This window comes from Myotis yumanensis, unplaced genomic scaffold, assembly GCF_028538775.1.
Source record: "Myotis yumanensis isolate MYYU_CA2020_CCGP unplaced genomic scaffold, mMyoYum1.0.hap1 SCAF_4, whole genome shotgun sequence".
Taxonomy (NCBI): domain Eukaryota; kingdom Metazoa; phylum Chordata; class Mammalia; order Chiroptera; family Vespertilionidae; genus Myotis; species Myotis yumanensis.
Genome location: NW_027223755.1, coordinates 13,637,874 through 13,655,498, shown reverse-complemented (window position 1 = coordinate 13,655,498; position 17,625 = coordinate 13,637,874). Strand labels below are relative to the sequence as shown.

General features: G+C 38.5%; 1 protein-coding gene across 7 annotated transcripts in view; it reads left to right on the top strand.

Annotated features, from left to right (window-relative positions):
- CTNND2 (catenin delta 2) overlaps window positions 1-17,625 on the top strand; it is a 760,996-nt gene that overhangs the window by 269,007 nt on the left and 474,364 nt on the right. For all 7 annotated transcript variants that reach the window (XM_070411906.1, XM_070411899.1, XM_070411900.1 and 4 more), the window contains one exon: window positions 16,515-16,627. In XM_070411906.1, coding sequence (XP_070268007.1) covers window positions 16,614-16,627 — 14 coding nt within the window. In that variant the 5' untranslated portion in view covers window positions 16,515-16,613. The remainder of the gene's footprint in view (window positions 1-16,514; window positions 16,628-17,625) is intronic.

Below are 17,625 nucleotides of genomic sequence, written 5' to 3'. Positions count from 1 at the left end.
GTCGAGCTTATGGTGTAAGATCTTGGAGCTCATTATAACTAAGTTGTTATGGGCTGCTAATTTGCTAGAAGCTGCTGTATCATGAGATAGCCCAACTGCCTTGATGGGTCTCCTGGTAGTTAATCTGGATTAAATGTGAGTCTTTTATTTTTTCCCCTGTGGTCTCACATAATGATGTTAGCTTGTCTACAGTGTGACAAATTCAGTGTACCAGGAACATCTGGTACACTATTCTTTATGAGTGAAAATAAGCCTGCAAACTTTGATAATGCACATCCATTAAGACACTTCTACGTATTGGGGAGATGTAGAAGGATGGTGACGATAGAAGTGATTTATTGGTCACAGTTCATTTTGCTTCGACATACAGAAACTCGTTCAACAGCGGCCTATTCATCAATGCTACATTTCAGCAAGTTCTTGTGTGTTTATCGGGATGCAAATATGGATATATGCCTTGTTAGGCTGTATGTAATTCATTCCAAGCAGAGAAATTTCAAAAGGGAAAAATAAAATTAAAGGGAAAGAAGACTAAAACCTTTACAGCTTGAAGATAGGTTTAAATTCAGTCTTTTGAAGTTGATCTGAGAACGGATCATGCTGAAATGTTCCATGAAGCCACTCTAGTGAAGAGGGTATTTTTTAATTGAATGTGTAATGTTATAAGAAATGAAAAGTGGAATCAAATCCTGTCATTTTCATTTACACAAGTGGATATAATAATGTTTTTAATATGTTACTACGTAAGCAATGGGGAAATATATTTCACAGACAAAACAAAGGAGTTGACAAGAGTGTGCACATTCATATATCTTATCAAGAATAAGAAAGGTCACTGGGATGGCTGTCACTGTGATATTGTCTCTACTGTACCACCAGCTGAGTAATCTTAAATTATTCACTTAACCCCTCTAATTGCCAGTTTCCTCCTCTTCCCACAAATGGATTATATTTCTTAGACTTAATCTTCCACTGGGTCATTTGAAGATAAAATAGATGAACAGTACAGCTGTTATTATACAAGTAGGAAAACCATTATATTCACATATTAGGGTGCAGTGATAATAACAACTCCCTCTTACTTGATGTCAGCCCCATAGGTTCCCTGAACAGTAGATGTGACAGTAGCAATTAAAAACCACTCTGGAGGCAATGAGGAAGGGGGGCTCTGAAAGATACACACACACACAAATCACAGGAAAGAAATGTCAACAATATAAATGAAGCAGAAGAGAAATGAGACTGTTTCTTGGGCTGTAGGGGCTGATAGCTGTCTGTGACCACAGTGCCAGGGGACTTTACTCTGTCCGCCTAATTATGAAAAGCGCTACAGTTGACAAGGACAGTTAGAGATAGGCGAACAAATACCCTACATTATATCCTTCTAATGTAGTCTCTGTTAACACTGTTGACCTTCACATGTCAAAAAAATACCACAGTAAAGACCCTGGCCAGTGTGACTCAGTTGGTTGGGTGTCATCTTATGCACCCAAAGGTTGCTGGTTTGATTCCCAGTCAGGGCACATGCCTGGGTTACAAGCTTGATCCCCAGTAGATGGTGTATAGGGGACAGGTGATTGATGTTTTGCTCTCACATCCATGGTTTTCTCTCTCTCTCCCTCTTCATTCCTCTCTCTCTAAAAATCAATAGAAAAGGAACCAGTTAAGTTTTATTAACTATTTTCTTGTCAATAAAACAAATGACTTCAGTAAATTTTCAAAGGTTTTCTGACTCGGAGTACAGAAATAGATGAGATGGTGCATCACATTCAATGACTGAGGATATCAGTTCATTGTTGAATAGTTACCTTTTACTTAAGTCAAAACTTTCAATCTACTTTGTCTAATATTTAATCGGGCTCTACACTCCAATCAAACTGAACTAAAATTACTATGTGAAACAACACATGCACACATTCTGCATTTGCCTAATTCAGTGCCTTCACTCATGCTTTTTCAGCTGTCTGTAATGCTTTTCCTCCACCCTTTCACATGGTCAGAGAGTGAACTTCCATTGTACATCTCAGATGCTTCCTTCTGCAGGTGCCTAATTTATTCCTTCTCCCCACCCCCTTCCAACATCCCTAACTTGTTGTCATCTTTTAAATCCATTTATGTCTCTCTCATCACAGTTTAGCATTTTACTTTGTATTCCAGTTAATGGTGTACAGATTTCCACTTGTTTACTACACTTAAATACTACCAACGTGGTCTGTATTAGCCAGGGTTCTCCAGAGAAAAAGAATTGATAGGATATATAGAGATACAGAGAAAAAGAGTTATTATGAGTGATTGGATCAGGCAATTATGGAGAGCGAGAAGTTCCACAACCTGCCATCTGTAAACTAGGGGCCCAGAAAAGCTGTTGGTGTAGTTCCAGGCCAAACACAAAGACCTGAGAACCAGGGGAACCAATTTTGAAGGCACAGAGAACCATTGAGTGCTGATGCCTGGAGGCAGGAGAAGATGGATGTCTGGGCTCAAGCAGAGGGAGCAATTGCCTTTCCTCTGCCTTTTCCTCTATCCAGGCCTTTAAGGAATTGGATGATGCCCACCAGCATTGCTGAAGGTGATCTTTACTGAGTCTACTGATTCAAATGTTCATCTCTTCCTGAAACATTCTCACAGGCACACTGAGAAATAATGTTTTATCAGCTACCTGAGCATCTCTTAGCTCAGTCAAGTTGACACGTAAAATTAACCATCAGGCCCTAGCTGGTTTGGCTCAGTGGATAGAGTCTTGACCTGAGGACTGAAGGGTTCAGGGTTTGATTCTTGGTTGCAGGCTCCATCCTCGGCCCTGGTCAGAGGAGTGCAGGAGGCAACTAATCAATGTGTCTCTCTCACAACAGTGTTTCTCTGTCCCTCCCCCTCCCTTCCACTCTTTCTAAAAATCAATGGAAAAATATGCTCTGGTGAAGATTAACAACAACAACAAAAATAACCATCACAAGGTTTATACCTGAAATAATTTTGTACCATGTCTTTTCTACCTGTCATTCAATACCTTGTAGAACGTTTCACACATAATATCTGTTGCCCTATTGTTATTTTATTCATTCATTCCCTAAATGTTTATTTGACATCTGTAGTGGGCACTACAGATGTGGATGAAAAAGGTAGCATAGTCCTTGCCTTGGGATCAAACATAAAAACTCCAAAAATAATTGTGACTTCTGGTTCGCTGCCAGACAAGTAATCATGGGTGGCTCAATCCCCACTTATAGTTTCTGTTAGTGAGAAGGTGGTGTTCATTTATGTACCAGATAAATTTGGTACTGTAGTACTGAAGAGCATAAATTATGCAGAAATGTCACCATTCTGTTGGGGAATAATTTTGCTTTCCAAGGATCTATTTTGAATTTAGATCCCCCTGAAGAGATTTGAGACATCTCTTTTATCCTGAAATACTGATAGATGCTCAGCTCTTAAAGAGCTACCAGTAAAATACATTAGAAAATTTTATGTTAGGAAGATGGTCTATCATAGGAAAATTGATTATTCTGCCAGCAAATGATATAGCCTGAATGTATAGGAAAATGTCACCTTTACAATTGAGTTGGTTTTTTTTTAATGTGGATTTCTTGAGTATAATTATTCCTATGGTTGGACATAATAATTCCACTATTTTATTTATAGGAGGCAAGGAAAACTAAAAAAGAGTGTGTGAAATGGTAAGCAGTACTCATTCCTCATTAAGGAAATTTATGTTATTATTTTGGCTGTAATTTTACAGGTTCTGTAGCCTCTCTTAAAACAGTAAGAGTAAATAGTCCTAGAGTTTTGAGTCAATGGGGTTCTGAAGAGTTAGTCTGAGTTAGATTTCCTAGTTCTAGTCCCAGCTCATCTTTTGGGGAAGCTACTTAAACTCTATATTTGAGATATTCAGACAATTAAATGCCTACCTTATTAGGTCAGTGAAAGGAATGAATAAGCTAAAGCACTCAGACAAGTATATGATACATGCTAAGTAAATACTTAAAATATTAATTTACTATTGTCATAAATAGTCATTCCCAAGCAGGTGTAGGCATACACATTACAAACGGAAATGTTTCAAAAAGTGTGCATATCAGGTCCCCATTACCTATGAAATTTCATTCTGTAGTTCAGGCATTAAAATGAGTTTGTGAGATTATCATGACATAATTAAGAGTCACTAATATAATAGTATCACTAAATTATTTATTAAACCTAATGGGTTTTTACATCATCTTAAGCTACCAGGAAATGCTGCCTACTTTATTCCATTGAGTCTTTATTTTATTTAGATGAATTAAATAAACTATTGTAAACATGTTTTATTTGGGTAACAAGGCACTTGGCAAGATAAAATGGCAGAACAAAGCAGACCCAGCTTAAAGGATTGGGTCAGAAAGATGTGTTTTATTATATTTTCATTTTATTGAAACTGTTCTGGAAAGGGGCCTATGATTCCACTTCAGAGCGCTGATTCCTGTCATCTTCTGTCTTGCTAGGTGACCCAGGATGACATTGCGGTTGTTTAAAACATTTCTCTGTCAGTTTTGTGAACTTTTGCAGACAGCTCTTTGCCTCTGTTTTTGACTCTGCAGTGAGGGCTCCGTTGTTGTACAGTTGACACTGATTTGTTCCGTTCCATCTTGACATCATGGCTTGTTCTTTCCAGATTTGTTGGACACTTTGCTGTAGGGTTCCTATTATTACCCCGTCATTTGTGCCACCTTCCCTTCACATTTGGCTTCACAGCATGTCTCAGTGGTATGAAATTAGCGCTGCCAGGAGTTTGTGGTTACGAAGTCAACTCATTCATGTTAAATGGAAATGAAAGTATTGTGGAGGGAAAAAGGCCACCCGGGATCAAAGCCTTGATGAATACAGGTATGAGAGACACCAGGAGCAAAGCCCATCTACACGGTGGAAAACTGGTCTTTCATCTTCTCTGCAGTGCCACAAACCAGAGGACAGAGAACCACAGCCCTAGACTCTGATCCTCTCCCAGGTAGAATAACATCTGAGGACCACAGATTTAAACAATGATACCAACCATAGTTCTCTTTGTAATAAAATATATCAGAACACTTGCACAGTCATGGAGTCAGAGTCCCTACAGTCATTGACTCTTAAAGCCTGAAGAGTAATAGCAGAAATGGGCCTCCATTCTCTCATTTTACATAGAACTGGCATGATTGTGTTGCAATTGGTGCTTCTAAGAACTAGGTCTTAGAAGCTGATGTGGGATATGGTTTTGCTTGGAGGGAAAGTAGGAGGACCAACCTGTGTAACAGAGTATACTGGTTTAGGGCGTTCGACAGATGGGACAAAGGCCAAGGGCATTATAGGTTCACTCTTAATCAGGTATGCACTCCTTCTTCTGAGAATTCCAAGTTCCTTTCAAAAGTGACCTGACCTACAAATAAAGAAGGTAAATTGGACTCTTAGATGAACTCCTACTCCCTCTCGGAAATGGCAATGTGGTAATGAGACTTTTTTAAAAGGGAAAACACCATAAACCTAGAGAGTGGATGAATAGTGAACTGTATTTCACCAAGTTTGAAAGGCCATAAAGTTAGTTACTTTGTGTACTACAAAGAAAGCAACAATGCTTTTTAAACTTTCCTATATAATAAAGAGCTAATATGGAAATGGCCATCATGCCCTCATGCCGTCACGCCGTAATAGCTCAGACACTCAACACTGGGGAGAGAGGAATGGGGACAAGCGAGGCACAAATGAGCTCATGAGAGAGGAATGGGGATCAGCCAGGCTGTGGCCCGAGAGAGGGACAAGCCACCCGCCATGTGGTCCCAGGCACCAGTGACTGTCCCTGCGCCTGCGCCTGCGGCCCGAGAGAGGTACAAGCTGCTCGCCCTGTGATCCCAGATGCCTGCGGCTAGGGCCCGGGTGAAGCTGCCTGCCCATAGTCCCCTGCAGCTGCGGCTGGCCCCGGTGAAGCAGGAAGGACGGGGGAGGAGGGCAGGTACCATTTGTATTTGGGGCAATGACCATGGATTCTGGGTCGGAGAGGCCTTTGTAGAAATGATCAGCTTCCTCAACATGAGGTACTTGTGCCTGCAGCTGACCAGAGGAAGGGAAACCCAGGTCTTGGGTGCCTGCAACCGGCCAGAGGAGGGAATCCTGGGTCCCAGATATGGGGCAAGGCAGAGGTGGTTAGGGTCAATCAGGCCAGCAGGGTAGCAGTTAGGGGCGATCAGGCAGGCAGGCAGAGGTGGTTAGGGGCAATCAGGCAGGCAGGCATGCAAGCAGTTAGGAGCCAGCGGTCCTGGATTGTGAGAGGCAGTCGGACATCTCCCAAGGGGTCCTGGATTGGGAGGGAAAGTAGGGGGAAAAACCTGTGTAACATAGGGAAGGGGGTCCCATATTGGAGGGAAAGTAGGAGGCCCTACTGTTGCAGGAGGCAGGTGACTAATATTGGAGAGGGTGCAGGCCAGGCTGAGGGACCCCCCCCCCCCCTCCATGTGTACAAATTTTGTGCACCGGGACTCTAATCTATGTATATAAAACCCTAAGCGACCAGTAGACTGGTCGACCATTTGACTGGTTGCTATGATGCGCAATGACCACCAGGGGAAGATGCTCAATGCAGGAGCTGCCCCCTAGTGGTCAGTGTGCTCCCATAGCAGGAGCACCACTTAGCTGACAGGCACCAGAAGCCAGGCTCACGGCTGGCAAGTGCAGCTGCGGCAGCACGAGCCTCTCCTGACTCCACTGCGGAGCTACCTGGCTGTGGTAGCAATGGAGGTGGCGGCAGTAGGCGCAGTGGGGCCAGGATGAGCAGCACAGCGCCCGACCTGGGCTCAGGCTCCTCCCCAGCCACCTGCCGCTTCACGCACTACTACATCCCTCAGGGGATATTGGACTGCCAGTGGGGTGTGCCGAAGGTAGCCAGTGATTCTCATCATTGATACCAGCAGTCCGACATCCCCCAGGATAAAATTAGTCTCAACTCCAGGATAACTCAGAAGAGTGTTTAAAGCAGCGCATTGCAAGTTGAGAGTGGGAGAAAGGGAAATTTTACTTATTAAATTTTGAGCCCCTCCCTGACCCTGGCCTCTACTCCACACAGTTTTTAATATAGGGGCAGCCAAATGTTTACACTTAAACCTGGAGCTTGGGAGAATCTTCTCTAGGAGTTTTGCATGCACACCTGGTGGTTCTGCAAGAGCATAGCTAGCAATTCCCACTTACGCTAAGAGTCTGACAGCTCAATAAACCTCACTCTGCCTCTCCAAATAAAAGCAGGGAACTTAGATGTCTCAAAATGCCTATTACATGAAAGATAGATTCTAAAACAAACAAAACCATTATAAATAGTAACTATGCTGAGAGAAGGAAACAGAACAGTATCATCATTGAGAGAGAAAAGAGATGGCTTCACATCTATAGCTTCACATCTATAAATTGAATCCTAGATGAAAAAAAGAAATGTTCAGAGGAAAAACCATTTCCTAGAAATTAAAAGTATATTGTCCAGCCGGTGTTGCTCAGTGGTTGAGTGTCGACCTATGAACCAGAAGGTCACAGTTTGATTCCCTGTCAGGGCACATCCCCGGGTTGCAGGCTTGATCCCCAGTGGGGGGTGTGCAGGAGGCAGCCAATCAGTGATTCTCTCTCATCATTGATGTTTCTATCTGGCTTTCCCTCTCCTGTCTTCTCTGAAATCAATAAAAATATATTTTAAAAAAGTTTAACAACAGCAATGAACCATTTTTTAGTGACCTAAATAAGTAAACAGAGGAAACTTTCCAGAGAGTAAAGCAAGAGGTAAAGAGCTTGAAAACTAGAAGAGAAAAAATACTAAAAGAAGACTCTTAAAGAACTGATGCAGATTTTAATATCTGAATGCTGAGTTAAATAAAAAAAACAATAGAAAAATATTTAAAACAAAGAGGAGAAAAGCATAACTTTTCATTTCAGTAGAATAGACTAGGATTGAACAACATAACTTTCTAAAATGTCCAGAAAATGTTTAAAAATATATTTATGTCAAGACACATCACAATTAAATTATAGAACAGTAGGGACCAATAGAAGACACAAGTTTTTTAGGAGGAAGAAAAGGCATACAAAAATAATAAAAGCTCAGAACGTTTTGCAGTTCTCAACAGTGACACTGGAACTCAGAGGATAATGAAGTAGTATCTCAAAACACTTGAAGAAATAATCTGTCCGACTTAGAATTCTCTATTTCTCTACCCAGCCTTAGAACTACATGAGAGCAGAATAAAAATAAAGTCTCAAAAAACTGCCTCCCACTTAGTCTCTCTCTGAAAAGACCTTTTCGACTAGAAAAAGAAAGTGATATAGGAAAATGAAGACAACAGGTCCAGTAAAGAAGGAAACCACAGAAGAGGAACAAAGGAAATCCCCAGCCTGGAGGTGAAGGGAGGTCCCCTGGTGACAGCTGTAAGGAGAGGCCAAATTAGAACAAATTGGAAGGCATCAGAAGAGATTTCCTCTGTGGGTGGAAGTGACATATTTGATTATGTTGAGAGAAGTTTATACAAATTGAGGAAATTTTTTGGTTGGATTCATGATAAGTACATAGACAGTGGAATAAATGAACAATAATAATAAAAAAGACAAGCTGCTCACATAGGGAAAACAAAAATTATGTATTGTTGTTAAAGAAATCATGTAATAAAACATTTTCAACATGATATTGTTCTACCTAAAATTGCAGGTTATTCCTATGGGGAACCTGTGGGGAGATGAGAAATGTGTGTAGGCATGATGACAGATGGAGAAATGGAGCTAAATTCTCATCTTCCATTGTGAGAATTCAATTGATGAGGCCTATAACTAAAAATTTAAGGCATAATAATATTAGAAAGTTAATTGAGATATGGAAATAAAAGTCAGAAAGTGGAATTAAAAGCACTTGCCTCTGAAGAAAGTAGGGATTGCTACTGTTTTTCAAATAAACTTGAGACATATTTGGCCCATTTCAATTTATGTATGTACAATGGGATTTAAAAATAATTACAGCCTGGCTGGTGTGGCTCAGTGGTTGAACAATGACCCGGGAACCGAGAGGGCACTGGTTTGATTCCAGTCAGGGCACATGTCCTGGTTATGGACTCGATCCCCAGTAATGGGTGTGCAGAAGGCAGCCAATCAATGATTTTCTCTCATTGATGTTTCTACCTCTCTATTCCTCTCCCTTATTCTCTCTATAAAAATCAATAAAAATATATTAAAAACAATTATAATTTTTCTTTATAGAGTGAAAATATGAATGACTGTGATATATAATTTTATATGGGTATTTATGTATTTTATACTTTATATATTTTATATGTATAGATGTGATCAAGTATTCACTGACTCAAAAGAAAAAAAGCAAAGAAGAGGAAATTCCAACAAAAAAAGACACCACCAAATAAATCTTTAACAGTTCTTTCACACACTTTTATTCTTACAAATGATTAGAATGATGAATTGAAAGAATAACATGATGATGAAGACTTTTCATAGAACTAGTGATTTTCTTAAATTTTTGAGAAGTATTCTCTCATGCAATTGGGGTCTTGAAATACCTTCTTTGAAAAAAATTATTGCATAACCAATCACTTGGCCATTCCATTCCAAGAAGCTGCAACACCAGGACCATTCATAAACAATCACTTACCTAGCCAAGTTACATATCAAGCACTTTGCTTTCAGATAAAATGATGATGTGTGGCCTAATTCCCTCAATAAATTTACAACCTAGGAGGACTACAAATGCTTGAACAGAAAGTCAGGATAAAATACATAAAGTACAAGGATAAAGGCATAAACTGATTATCATTGGATCACAAATAATAGTATTGTACACACTTGAGAAATCATTAGAATGGTGGTCCTTCTATTGCTCATTGATAGAATTCCCTTTCTCATTTAACTTAACTCAGCAGGAGGAGCATCCAGGAGAAGCCTGGAGCCTTCACTACAGTGGTTAGACCTAGGAAGTCCCATGCCCCCTTCTGCTCTTGTCCCTCATGCCTTTCACCATTCGAAGACTTTGCACAGGACCACTATCTTGTGTCTGAGTGGATGCTGGTCATCAATATTCCTTTTTTTTTTTTTTTCCCTATGGAAGGAGGGTTTGACAAAGAAGCATGGATGAGTCCACACAATCTCGGGATATGTTATGGGTCCACTTTCCCACTTCGTCTAGCTGGCATGGGCAGTTCGAATCCTATCATTGGATTCTAGCAGTCAGATCCACATTGGATTCCAGCAACCAGATCCTCATGGGATTCTAGCAATCAGAGCCACACTGTGGAATCATGTTGACTTCCAGTGTCTACCATCTCATCCATCTTCTCCATTATCCACTCCTGTCTAGTCTCTTTCCTACCTTCTCATATTAGAGAAATCATGGCAAGTCTTTATTTACTTAATTCACTCTTTAGTCTGAGGTTTTATATTTTCTCAAGTCTAGCTTGTATGATCCTAACTGATGTTATCCCACAATGTTAAATTATTTATTGAAAGAATTAATGAAACCATGAGTATGTGTTTTCTGATTTCATTTTCATACTGAGTTAGCTAAGCCTCTGTAAGAGATTTACATGCTTTTATCCATTTAAAATATTTAATAAACACCATTTAATTAAGCCAAATTAATGATTCATTTAGTCTATTTAGGGCAAAGTTAGAAAACTGTATAATTTTTTTTTTCTTATAATCCTAATGTATTATGTGACTCAATGTGCTATTCTAGGAGAGGTGATCATTTAAATCTGGCTCCTCATAAATTTTAATGAACTTTGGCGTCATACATTTGCTACTTTTATAAATTGTTATGATCTCTAAAACAAGACAATTTCTACATAATGGGGAGATTTAGGTTAACACTACTTTGTGTTTTCTTACAACTTCCTTTACTGCAGGCTGTCCTCTCTAATCCACCCACTGCTTTTCATTCCCATGAGTTACCAATTTCTCTGGGTAGTTTCTGAATCATATTTTGGAGTGGTTTGAAAGCAATTTTATTTAAGTATACCCGATATACCAAAAAAGGTTCATATATTTAATGTGCACAATTGATAAGTTCAGATACACATATCTACGTACACTCACAATAATCATCATCACTACAAGCAAGGTAAGAAACACATCCATCACCTTCACACATTTCCTTGTGTCCCTTTTACATTTTTGTCTTTGTTTTTGTTATACAAATGCTTAGTATGAAACATACCCTTTGACAAAATTTTAAGTGCACAACACTGTATTTTTAACTATAGGCACTATGTTGTATGACAGATTACCTAGAACTTCTTCATCTGGTATAACTGAAACTTTATACCCATTGAACATCAGTTCTATATTTCCTCCAGCTCCCAGCCCCCGAAGAGCACCATTCCATTTTCTGCTACTATACATTTGACTTTTAGAGATTTCTAATATAAATGGAATCATGGGATTTTTGTCCTTCTGTAACTGGCTTATATTACTTAGCATAATGTCTTCCAGGCCCATCTGTCTTGTCACTAGTGGCATGATTTTCTCTTTTGGAAGGCTGAATAATATTGCATTGTATGTATGTATGAATGTAGTATATGTTTGTATGTAAATATATTTTTCTTTAATTATTTTGGGGGCATTTAAGTTGTTTACATATATTGGCTATTGTGAAGCATGTTGCAGTGAACATGGGAGTACAGATACCTAGATCCTGATTTCAATCCTTTTAGATATGTACCCAGAAGTGAGATTACTAAGTCATATAGTTCTATTTTTAATATATATATATATATAATATATATATATAAAAATATGTATACGCAGTTTTACTAGTGGCTACATCATTTTACATTTCCACCAACATTGCACAAAGCTTCCAATTTCTTTACATCCTTGCCAAACTCATTATCTTTTGTGTTTTTATTATAGCCATAATAACAGATATGAGGCGAAAACTCATTGTGGTTTCGATTTGCATTTCCTTGATGATTAGTGATGTTGAGCACCTTTTTATATGCCTATTGTCCATTGTATGTCTTTTTCTTGGAGAAATGTATATACAAGTACTTTGCCCATTTTTGTGTTTGTTGTTTACTATTGAGTTGTATGAGTTTCTTATGTATTTTAGAAATGAGCACTTTAAATATCTTCTCCCATTCCATAGGTTGCCTTTTCACTCTGTTAAAAGAAAGGGAACTTAGAAAATAGCAGTTTTAAGATGTTCACACAAAGTAATATATGTAAAGCACTTAGCTCAGTGCACATACATTTCTTTAACCCTTTGTACGCCATAATTTTTAAATTAAATTCAAAATATTGTGGCGTGTGGGGATTGTTCCCATTTTGGACACATGGCAGTTAACTGGTTAACAGATATTTATTAAGCACCTACTATGTGCCAGGGCCACTCTAGACCCTATATACAGTAGCAACCTAGCAGGAAAAATTTCTGCCATGTATACTGTCCTAGTAATTAAGCACTCAATAGTCAGCACTCAATAAACATGTTAGCCTCCGATTTTCTTAGGTATTGTGTTATTATATTAATAAAATGTAGTATTTCAAGTGAAGAAGAGAAAAAAGTACTTGCTCCTTAAGGGCCTTGACATTTACTGTGTACTCCTTAGCAAAGCACAGAGGGATAATTCACTTAATTACTTGCTTGTTTCATATACGCAATGACAAAGTAAGCATTTAATGAATGGACATTTTTAAAAGGCAGCACATTGATTCGGTTCCCTTAATAAAGAAAATGTCAATTCAATTAAAAAGTCATCCAGCAAATAAAAGAAACGACCCAAAGGTAGCCTCGAATTTTAATACTGCAATAGTGAGCAACATTTTTTAAGTATAAAAACTTAAGTACTTAGCTGGTTACTTGTTCATTTTGTGTTCATTTTTAAATATGATGGAAAATATTTATTTAAAAATCAAGCATAGAGGAAAACCTGTTAGTTCTTTAAAAATTATACAGCTTTCAACAAAGATATAGTAACAGGATTGGGAAATACTTTCAACAACAAAAACATACAGACCAAAAAAATGAAACACCAGTTATTAAGACCCTGAATTTTAGACACTGAAGGATGGTGATTCCTTAGAGACGTGAAACAGAAAAGGTGAGCTCTGCAGTTGTCCCAGCTTACTGCCTTGGGAGGCTTTCTTCCGGAACGTATAGAAGGGGTAACCCAGACAGAGCCAGAGAACTTGCTGAGTTGGAGAGACAGCACTAAGAGTCCAGGAAGCTAAAGGTGGCTAGAATTTGCAGGGAAAAATAGAAGAAATGATATTGCTACTCAGAGAACCTCTGAGATCTGCAAAGGTTCACCTTCTCCTATTCAGTAGAGAACTGAGCAGCCCATGTATGTAAGGAAGCCAAGAAGCTGGAAGAGCACCATCTGAAAGAATGGGAGGAAATAACACCTATTGCTCACACCAGGGCTAAGATATGTGCTGGCGCCCATCAGCCCAGCTGGGAAACCCCATGGTTCAAGTGATGCTGAGTAGAGGACGCCAAAGGGACTGCCTAGGCAGTGTAGGGTAATTAGCCCTACACCGAATGCTGTTCGGTTGTTCCTAACAAATCAATACAAGACTCAAATGTAACAAATTCCTTCCATATAACTGTCCCCTTGAACAGATCTTAAGATATCTGTAGGAATATGGAGACAACCAGGACAAAACAAGGTAACATTAAAATGTTTTATGTTCAAAGATCACCACATGTGAAGAGGAGTGGAAGTGGAGCTTCATACTAAGGAGAAACATCAAATCAGTTGAAACTGACACAGATGCTAGAATCAGGACATTTAAACAGTTTTTACATGTGTCCCATATGTTCAAAAGTTAAATAGAGCCATGAAAGATATAAAAATTTCACCAAAGAAACTTCTGGAGATGTTTGATTCATCTGAGATAAAAAATATACTCGATAGGATTGATGGTAGATTTGGCATTGCACAAGAAAAGTCTGGTTAACTCAAAGACACCAATAGAAATTATTGAAAATGAGATACAAAGGGAGAGAAAAAGTTTTTTAAATGGGAAAAGAATTTCTGAACTGGAGGACAATTCCCAGTGACCTAGTATACAATTAACTGTACTCACTGAAGAAGAGGAGACAGTAGGGAAGATAAAGAATTCTTTGAAGAAATAATGGCTGAAAATTTTTTGAAATGTGTAGGAAACCATAAATCCACACATTGAAAAATCCCAATGAACCCCAAGCATAAGAAACATGAAGGAAACTACTCCAAGGAACATGAAAATCTAGTTATTCAGCACCAGTGAAAAAGAGAAAAATCTTAAAAGGAGTCAGAGGAAGAAGACATTATATAAAAAAGCAAACAAAGATAAGTAATACCATAGATTTTTTTTCTTTGTCAGAAGCAATGTAAATTAGAGGACAGTGGAGCAAAAATGTCTTTAAAAAATGAGGGGAAATAAAGACTTCTGTGAGCCATGTAAAGCTGTAAAAATTTATCACCTAAGGAGCCACATACAAGAAATATTGAGGGAAGTTGTTTAAACAGAAAGAAAATGTTGCCAGATGGAAATACAGATCCATGAAAAGTGATGAGGAGCACTGGAAGTTTTGACTATATTTGAAAGGCAGCTTGCAAATGAAAAAGTGTCTCCTATCACCTCCAATTGATAAGAGTGAAATGGAGAAAGTATGCAGTGATGTCACAGCCTTAGAGCAAGCATAGGCAAGACAGTGTCTGTCCCAGGACTCAGAATGCTGAGCTGTCTCACCCTATTGGACTATTTGTAGCATATGCAAACATGCAGCAAATTGAAGTCCTTTAAATTATACAAATAAGGAGTTCTCTATAGCCCTTAGGTATTGTGTTTTTTAAAGTGTTATCAATTCAAAGGTATGAGTTGGTTTCCTGTTATACAGAGAAATTTAAGATACTATACTATACAGTCTGGAAATGAAGAATCTTCTAGAACTTTCACATTTTTATGGAAAAAACTGTCAAAAAAGAACAGAACTTGAAGGAAGAAGAAGGGAAACTTAGCTGCACAAACTACGCTCAGCACAAGTCTTGGTAGTCACTCTTTATGAAGAATCTTTGCTGTCCTGGATTTATAAGAATAAAAGTTTGATCTCATGCCCTAACCGGTTTGGCTCAGTGGATAGAGCGTCGGCCTGCAGACTGAAGGGTCCCAGGTTCTATTCCGGTCAAGGGCATGTACCTTGGTTGCAGGCATATCCCCAGTAGGGGGTGTGCAGGAGGCAGCTGATCGATGTTTCTCTCTCATCGATGTTTCTAACTCTCTGTCCCTCTCCCTTCCTGTCTGTAAAAAACCAATAAAATATATTAAAAAAAAAAAGTTTGATCTCAAACAACAGCATGCTTCCTAAGTTTTAGCACTCCAAAGGAAAAAGTTGAGCTGTCATATGTAGAGTGTCTCAAACTTAGATCCCCTAAATAATGTCAACAAAAAAATTCTGCTCTTATGGAAAAGAGCAAGGATATTTTTAATTCATGTAGAGGACACAGTAGTAGATCCACTTTTTAAAGGTCTCCCCCAAGAATGTTCCAGGGTAGTACATATAAATAACTCATCTTCTCCTGAAAGACAGATCCTTGCAATGTTGGGAGTTTTAGTTTTCCCAAACTGACCTCATCCCTATATTTCAATATTTTTCAGCATTCTTGTTTCTTAATCACCAAAATATAACTGTGCAGATATTTTTAAAAGAAGTTAAATGTGACATTATAAAAACATTTCTTTAATTAAAACATGTAATTTGCTTTCATTATATTTATTTAAAAACTTAAATGCATGGGAAAGTAAAATATAACATCTAAACTATGGTACAAAGTTCAATATTTGGAACAGCCAAGATTCTTGATGTACTCACGGAATCATTTTTCATTCAAGTTAATCCTTTAACAGTGGATTTGGGGCTGCTCTGTAGAACCATTCTTCATTGGTTTAATTGGCTATTTTAAAAAATAATACAGCAAAATGTCAAAAGTTATTTCCTCAGTAACTAGCCTGTATAGAATCAGTATCATTGCCTTTATGCTTACATTTAAACCATGAAGAAGTATGCTGGTAGGTTTAAGTGTTGCTTTTATTCAGTCTACAATAGGTAAGTACTATGAAAATCAAATTAGTATATTGATGCAACTAAAAAGCCAGTAGGGAATAAACACTATACTTCAGATCACAGAAAAATTAAATGTTCCACTTTTAGTATCTGGGGTTGCTGGTCATCTGCCAAGCATAGCATAGGCTAATTTTTCATGGACACTGTCTCAGTTAGTCCTCACCCAAACCCATTTTACAGATGATACAATTGATATTTAGATTACATAACTTATTCAAGGCCCTGCAGCGAACGGGTCCCAGGACTCTGATATAAACTTGGGTCTGTCTGAACTGCAAATCCTTCTTTGATTCCACATCAACATTCTCTACTTCTCACATTTGACATCTTGGTAAACCAGATATTTCCCCTCAACTGTCCTGTCATTTGGGTCTAAATTCCACTTTTTATACAGATGACAGAATTAATCTTTTTGGTGGTTTTCTTTCAGGAATTACAGTTTGAAAGACTGACTCGAGAGCTGGAGGCAGAACGCCAGATCGTTGCCACCCAGCTGGAGCGATGCAAGCTGGGGTCAGAGACGGGCAGCATGAGCAGCATCAGGTACTGGGAACCCCTTCCCCGTGGTTCTGTGCCTCGAGTTGCCAGGGAAAGTAAATGGTGGGGTTTATCTTCTCCTTACAAACCTGGCAGTGGAATCGGAGCATTCAGTCTGAAGTTGGAAAGGAATTGTAACCGACCTCATTTCAGATGTTCAAAAGAAGTCTGAAATGGCCTGGTTTGTACTTGAAACTCTTTTAACAAAATTACTCTCTGCCCTGAATGCAAAGTATGCATCATTTTGTACAAAAGAAGGCTTTTCGTTCAGGCAGGTTGCTTGAAAGCAGGAGATGCCATATCACAGTCTCCCAGTTTGTTGTTCTTTTCTAATGATCTAGAGTTGCAGGTTCTGGAAATGAGAGAGAGAACATTTCTATGCAACCTGTATTGTCTGCTAATATATGATGCTAAATTATAAAATTGCTCCTCTTGTATGCACCACATATTCAATTGCCATGTGTAAAAAATATTTCAAATCCATAGATAGAATGATTGATTATTAAATCAGGGGTTGGTTTGATGTTATGAAATATTTAAGAACAAAACAAAATATAGTCATTTGGCCACAGAATAAATACCCCACCTAGGGCCTTGTTTTTATATTTAAAAATAAAAGTAAGTTGTGTGTGTGTGTGTGTGTGTATGTGTGTGTATGAAATTGAAATAAACATACAGTTCTATAAGTCAACTTTCATTTCTCAGAAATGCATTGTACTTTTCTGTCATCTTCTATGTTGTGTTCGATACTACATTTTTTATGGATATATCTTGGTTAATGAAATGATAGTTACTGTGGCAAATAAACTTCAACATTATAGTAACTTTACAAAATAGCAGATTGCTTTTCATTCATGCCACAGATGGAGGCAGGAGATGCTGGTCAGGGAGCTGCTTCCTTGCTTCCCTCTATGCCAGGAGCAAAGGCCTAACTCTTGAGAACCCCTATGGCCTCATTGTCAAACACATCGCTGCACCCACAGCCCATTGGTGAGAACCAGTCA